This window comes from Pipistrellus kuhlii, unplaced genomic scaffold (assembly GCF_014108245.1).
Source record: "Pipistrellus kuhlii isolate mPipKuh1 unplaced genomic scaffold, mPipKuh1.p scaffold_m20_p_3, whole genome shotgun sequence".
Lineage (NCBI taxonomy): Eukaryota > Metazoa > Chordata > Mammalia > Chiroptera > Vespertilionidae > Pipistrellus > Pipistrellus kuhlii.
The window spans coordinates 165,936,360-165,943,890 of NW_023425529.1; the positions used below are offsets into that span (position 1 = coordinate 165,936,360).

Here is a 7,531-nt window from a genome sequence, read left to right on the forward strand (position 1 = left end):
TAAGTTGTTTTGTTTTATTGTGATCAGCAGTTTCAAACATCTTTATAGATGTTCCTGAGACACTTAATTTCTGAGAAACTTTTATTTCTGTCTGATAGAAAAGTGCAGTAGGCTTTGGATGTCTTCTTAGAAGTATTTTATTATAATTTTATGAGGAAATAAACAAAGACTGCAATATTATTCCCATATTGGTTTATATTAAATAAACACTGATATCCCACAGAGTCTTGATCATAATTCAGACTCTAACCTCAAAATATACTGTTTTGGGAGAAATAAATGTACAAAAGTACTGATTTACTGAAGCCACAGAGGAGAAATTTTTTAAAATATGGGAGAGAAAAACCTTTTAAAACTTACCCTCAATGGAGACATAAACAACAACATTAATAAGGCAATCCATACATTTTTATGTCTGTACCTTATATTTTAAAGAGGACAAGAAACTCTCTGAATATTTGATGTAAGAATTTGGTTTGAAAAGTTTGGCAATTAATGTAAAGCTAGCTAAAAGCACCTTTTCATTCTTAGATTAAAATCCTTAGAAAAGTTGATAATAGTTTTTATAAGATTGTAGTAGCAATTTATCATCTTATTTTGTATTTTGATTCCAATCAACACAGACCAAGGGCAGTCAAGTTTAAAATAATTTATTATGGTTGCATATCATTTGTCTTATATAATAAATTATAGAAACTATAGCGTCTTTATAAACTATTTAGTATACCGTGTTCACTTCCTAATGCTCACTGCAGTAACTGTAAGACATTTAATTCGATTATACTTTAGCATTAGTTAGAAGATAAAAAATATATACATTTTTTTCACAGTACTTTGCATTTCTAAAGGGCCCATTATTGCAACTTTTGCACAATTATTCTGAAATGCATAAAAAACCTTTATAAACCAGAAGGTGGCATATGGTTTTACTGAGCTGCTGAAGTTACTGCAGCTCCTTGACTTTGCACTTACACCTGTGTGGTGTACTTTTCAGGCACTGTAATAAATGCAAATAAATAATCACTTACTGATCTCTCAAAAAATCTATACCAATAGATAGCATTGGAGCTTGGAAACATCTTGAGAATTCAAATAAAAAACTCAGTAAACAATTGTAGCATGAAATTCTCTCTCCCTCTTCTCCCTTCCCTCCCTCCTCCCTCCTCTTTCCCCTTTCCCGGTTTGCTTAAGGAAACAAACAAAAAGTTCAGGTTGAATTTAAGTCCGAGGGCCTGACCAAGAGACCCTGGCTGCAGTTCTCCCTCAGCCATCTGTTTTCCTTCAGTTTCATCTCTCATCACATCTGTCCAGACCTCTCCTGACACTGGCATCAGTCCTTTCTGGCCGGGAGAGTTTTCAAATCCGTGCTGAAAGCATCTTGTTCTCCACTGTCACAGCCAGGCGTGAAATTGGTTGGAGTCCTTGTATCCGGTTTGCTCTGCTCCTTTCCAGCCTCCGGAGTCCTGACGGAGGAGGAGGAGAAGCTTGCAAGGAGCCACACAGCGCTGTTGCGTGTTAGCCTCTCCCAAACTCGCTTGGTCTTTACATGTCCATTCTTGGATAACGTCCTTATCCATTCTCTGGCACCTCAGTGCACTTTGATGGTGTATTTCCGCAGTTTCAGAAACTGGAAAAGCTTGTCTTTCGTCCTCTTCTTCAGGGCCATCAGGGCCCGTGTTTTCTCCTCCAGGTCTTGGTCTATGGCCAGAATGATCTTGGCTCTCTCCTCCGCTTTCTTGTCCCCAGAGTTTTTGAAGAGCCTCTGCAGTGATTCCTGGTCGATGTTTTCAAAGATGTTGCCCACGGCTTTCTTGCGTGAGGCTGTGTCGAAGTGGTAGCCGTGGATGGACGGACTGACTCGCAGCGAGGAGGACATGGTGCAGGCTGGGTGGCTCGGCTTCGCTCTCATAGGTGGGAGGATCTTGGGGAAGTCAGAGCCCAGGCTCTCCAGAGTCTGTGGCAAACTCATTCCAGCGCTGCTATTTAAGGCCTGAGCAAAAGCTCCAGGCTCAGATTACACTGGTGACATCAGAGTGATCTCAAGGAAGAATAATCAGAGGCAGGTTTAACAGTTGAGTTGCCAATGTCCCGTTCTTGTTTGTGCAAAATGTTCCCAAAGCTGTGTTCCGTGATGGGGCGTGGAAGCGGGGGTTTCTTTTTGCCTCATCTTTGTCGGTAGAATTATAGAGAGGTGGGCTCTTCTTTATAAAAAAAAAAACAGAAAAAGTGCAAAGATAAGACGCAAGCTGGGTGCCTTAAGCTCTCAAAATCTTTCTAAACAAAAGTTCTGCTAACACAGGAAAGTGTGAGCAGAAGAATTCCCAGAGAATTTTTTAAAGTGTTCTCCAAACATCTGTGCCCTTTGGACACTTCTATCCAGGGCCACTCCTAAGCTGCTCAAAGATAGCTTAACAATTAAGTACAACCATTTGGAATAAATAGGTCCGATTGAAGAATGGGAGTTTACCTACAAAGCACTGACAGGACACTGTCTGGAACGGTGACCTTTCAGAGGCTGTATACAAGTGCTAATGAGTATTCACTGAATAAGAGTGTAAGTTAATAATAATAATAGGCAATATCTCTTAGGTTTGTGTATACATCAACAATATGTCTACTTTAAACAAGTAGTAAATGTAATCAGGTGTTTTACGTATACAGTACTCAAAAGGAGTGATTTGACTTTTGTGTGTGTGTGTGTGTGTGTGTGTGTGTGTATTTTGACATTCCCCAGACATAAAACGACACCTTCTTTGGGAGAATTTGAATTTGTTCTTTTCACCTTCCACAATATTCAGCCAGCCACTGTCCCCACAGATGTATGGAGCACTTATATTCAGCCAACTGCTTTCTTCAACTTCAAAGGGCCCCAGAAACTTTTTTTTATGGACCTTGTGCCAGGTACATGTTCTAATCCTCCAAGAAGCTGGGCTGGTTTTCATTTCAAATCAGATCTAGTGCAGGGAAGGTGCAACACTAGAAAAGTGAGTTAGCTACCCTTCATATATATTCATCCAATCATTTATTCATATACTCACTTATTTTTTTCAATCAATATCTATTATAGGTCTACCTTTACCTACAACTTTCTAAGCATTGGTAATATAACAGTAAACCTAACTAAACCAAATAAATAAAATGAAACAGTAAAAAAATCTCTACCTTACCTTAATGAAGTTTAAAATCTACCTAAATAGACAATAAAAAGATGTACATTTATCTATACTAATAAAAGGGTAATATGCTAATTAGACTGGGAGGCCTTCCAGTCGTCCTCCCAGAGAAAGCCATGGTAGCAGGGCTGAGGCAGAGACAGTTAGGGGCAATCAGGCCAGGAGGGGAGAGCAGTTAGGGTAATCAGGTTGGTGGGGGAGGAGGCAGTTGGGAGTGAGCAAGCTGGCAGGCAGAGTGGTTAGGGGCAATCAGCCAGGCAGGTAGGTGAGCAGTTAGGAGCCAGTGATTCAGTATTGCAAGAGGGATGTCTGACTGCACAGGGATCGGGCCTAAACCAGCAGTTAGACATCCCCCAAGGGGGTTCCAGATTGGAGAGGGTACAGGCAGGGCTGAAGAACAACCTTCCTCCCCCCTTCCCCTTCCCCTACAAATTTCATGCATCGGGCCACTATTAATATAGATGATGTCAGGAAGTAACAAATGAGTAGATAGGAGAGGAAGGAAGAGGTTGAGGTTTGCATGGGGTATTTAGAGCCAACTTTTCAATGGGATATTGTGCAAGAATTCGAAAGAGGTGAGGGAGTGAGCTGTGTAGGCATCTGGAGGAAGGGTGTTATAGGTAGAGGAAACAGCAAGTGCAGAGGTCTGAAGATAAGAGTGTCATGGAATATATACGAACACCCAGGAGACCACACTAGTGTGGTTGGGGCAGAGTAGCCAAAGAAGAGTAGATGGAGGGGAGAAGGAGGTAAGAAGGCAGAGGCAAGAGTACAAGCTCCTAGGCTTTTTCATGGATTTAGCACTTATTTACTCTGTAAGAGATAGGCAGCTGTTGGAGAACTTGAAGCAGAGAAATTACAGGGTTTTAATTATAATTTTAAAAAACACACTGACTTTTCTTTGTAGAGAGTAGATATGTAGGAAGACAACAAGGACACGAGGAGCAAAAGGACTAGTTGGGACACTTTCCAAAATGAGCCAGGCAAGAGACGATGAAGTCCTCCACTAGGGAAGTCCTTGTGCAGGTGGTGATAACTGATGAAGGTTATGTCAGAAGGGTTGCTGAAAACTCCAATGTGAAAGATGAAACACAGACAGGAACCTAGGATGACCTCCTTCCTGAAGGATGCTTCCCTGAAAGACTACTGCAGGTGGGCTTATGTTCATCTCACCAACCGTGGCAGCTGATGTTTGTTCCAGGGTTTCCATGGGCCAACCCTATGTTTGCCGCCTCTGACAGGTTTATTGGCATGTGAACCACACCTCTCCCTCACTAAATACAAAAAGTACTTTTATGGTAATAAGGATTTTTACTGTTTTAATTAAGTGCCAAGAAATTTACATAACCCATCTGAATTGTTGCCATATTCAAGGCTTCATTAAACTTCTCATGCTCTGCTCTTTCTTGAGCTGATTCTTAGCTTTTTATCTTCTATATATTGACTACTCCCAAATTTTAAATCCAAGCCTAGTCCTTTTCTCTGTGGTATAGACTCACTTATTTAACTAATTTATATATATATATATATATATATATATATATATATATATCTGTTTAGTTATAAACAGGTATATAAACTAATATCTGTTAGTTATAAAAGGCAGAAGTGCAGTAATAATTTTTGATATCTTTTTTTCTTTCTTCCATTATCTAGATTTATCCCCCATCTATATTTGTCACTAAGAGCTGTCAGTTCTATCCACAAAATATTTCTTAAATCTATTTACTTTCAACTTGCTCTGCCACTATTTAGGCAAGTCTCCATATGGTGAATGCTGAGATGCACAACCAAAACTCCCTGTAAGATTTCCCCAGATGTTTAGCTGTCAGCCCCCATCATGGGTTGCCACCAATAAACAAGGTCAAATCCCCCACCCCTTCTTGGTGCAGCTGTATCTAGTGGCTGATGGATAAAAGAGCACAGAAGCCTGTACCCCTTCTCCCACTCGGAGGGATCATCTACACTTCAGAGCATTCTTTCGAATCAGCTGAGACCTCCCTATTCCCAAATCCATATTTTTCCCTTCTGCATGCATCAATCCTAAGAACACTCATAATAAATGACCTTCCTGGTGATCTCCATTTTGGACTTTGCATCCTGGGATCCCAGTCTATAACACCCCAACTTCTCTCACCTGGACCAAGGCCATGCTGTACACAGCATCCAGAGCAATGGTTTTAATAAGCAATCTGATCAGACCAATATTGCTATTACATTTAGGATAAGCTCCAAAATCTTAACATAACCTGTTTTTAAAATCCTTACCTGAGGATATTTTCCCTTTGATTTTTAGAGAGAGTGGAATAGAGAGAGAAAGATAGAGAGAAATACCAATGTGAGAGAAACATCAATTGGTTGCCTTTTGCTTGTGCCTCGGCCCAGACTAGGGCCCAGGCTAAGGAGGAGCCTGCAGTGAAGATACATAACTTTGACCGGAATTGAACCCAGGACCAGCAAGGGCTTAACATAATCTTTTTGAGCATGACATTTCTCTGGTCACTGACTACTTCGGTAATATCGTAATTTGCCACACTTTCTCCATACCTATATGTTTTCCAGTTCCTTGAATGTACCATGTTCATTCCTGTCCTGGGTCTTTGCATATATTTTTCTTTTTTCTGGAAAGTTCTCTGCTTCTTATCTCAGCTAGGTAACTTTTATTTACTCATAAAATGTCAACTAAAAGCTACTTGCACAGAGGACTTTCCTGATTTTTCTAGACTAGATCGGGTTTCCTTGCAAACATACCATTTACTAGGCCGTAACAGCACTTATTACAGATTTCAAACATACATTTATATTTATGATTACTTAAAATCTATCTCTACCAAGAGCAGGTATCAGATCTACTTGTCTCATAAATATGTATAAAGCTCCAAATCACTTAAACCTTTCATAATAGTGTCAAGTAGCAATGTGTATGATTCTATTTAATTCCCATAACAACCTATAAGGTTGGAACTCCTGTAATCCTCATGTTACAGGTAAGAAATTTGAAACAATGACAGTTTACTCCCTAAATGTCCATTTTCTAATACCTGGAAATGAACCTGTAAATATAGACAAAAAGGAACCTTATACTGCAAAAGGAACTTATGGGGCAAAGGAATTTTACAGTTGTAAATAAGTTAAAAATATGAGATGTAAAGATTATCTTGTATTATCTGGTTTGGCCCATGTAACATTAAGAGTCCTTATAAGAGGGTGGCAGGAAGTCAGAGGGGAGAGAAGATGCTCAACTGTTGGATTTAAAAATGAAGGAAGAAGCCAAGAGCCAAGGAATGTAGGCAACCTCTAGAGGCTAGAAAAGGCAAAGAAACAAATTCTCCCATGAGCCTTCAGAGGAAGCATAGCACTGCAGACCCTTTTTTTTTTTTTTAATAAATATATATATCTGGCTTTCTGAACTGTAAGATAATGAATTGTGTGTGGCCATTTGTACCCCAGCAATAAGAACCTAAAGCGTTCTGCAAATCCTTCAGCTACAATAAGATAACTTGAACCAAGGACTATATGATTCCAAAGTCCATGATTTTACTCTATGCTGTATTGCTCTCAGATCAACTGAAAGCTCTATTTTCAAAAAGTCTGAATAATCCTTCCACATGTCATTGAGCAGCTCTCCCTGAGTACTGCCTAAATGTCTTCAGATGAATTAGAGAGATTAAGGAACTTCAAAATTGTTTAGAGGGCAAGACCACCCACAGGAAAAACAATGCTGGTTTCTGTTTCCCAGAAATGTGACATAAATCCCAAGGTTATGATTAGCGGGTGCTCTTTGCCAAAGGTGACTCCACATGTGCTTGAAAAGCCTTTACTTGCTGTCACTCTATTCTTTCCCTTCTTCGTACATGTGTTTCCAGTGAAGAATTGGGACCTAAAAGACTGCTAGAAAGAATTCACAAATTGTATGTAGATAGGATCATATAAAGAAAGGCACCTTATAGTTTTTGCTTGTGTGTAGTAAAGATAGAAAATAATGAAGGCTGTTCAAAAGAAGCAGCTTCTAGGTATTTTCTTCTGGGCACCAGTTTTCAAAAAGTATTGTTTCATCACACAAAGAGGTTGAGGATCTGCCAGTAGTAAACGTGCCCCCGCTAGGTTAGTGTCTGATGAATAGATTTGAGAAAACAAAGGGGAGGAAGAGAACAAACATTTATTAAGTGACTTGTAAACCCAATTTTCCTCATCTACTATCTAAATTAATCTCTCCACTATACCGGAGATAGATAACATTGACCTCAATTTTGACCATAAACAAAGACTTGGTCTAAACAACCTGCCCAAGGTAAGTGGTAAAAAATGAATTCATTTCCTTTTTTATTTTTTTCATTTATTTCTCAAATCACCCCTGG

General features: G+C 39.5%; 1 protein-coding gene across 1 annotated transcript; it reads right to left on the reverse strand.

Annotated features, from left to right (window-relative positions):
• Positions 1-634: 634 nt before the first annotated feature.
• On the reverse strand, positions 635-2,168 carry TCIM (transcriptional and immune response regulator). Its single transcript, XM_036457549.2, has one exon. The coding sequence runs from the start codon at positions 1,967-1,969 to the stop codon at positions 1,589-1,591; it is 381 nt and encodes a 126-aa protein (XP_036313442.1). The 5' UTR covers positions 1,970-2,168; the 3' UTR covers positions 635-1,588.
• Positions 2,169-7,531: the final 5,363 nt, after the last annotated feature.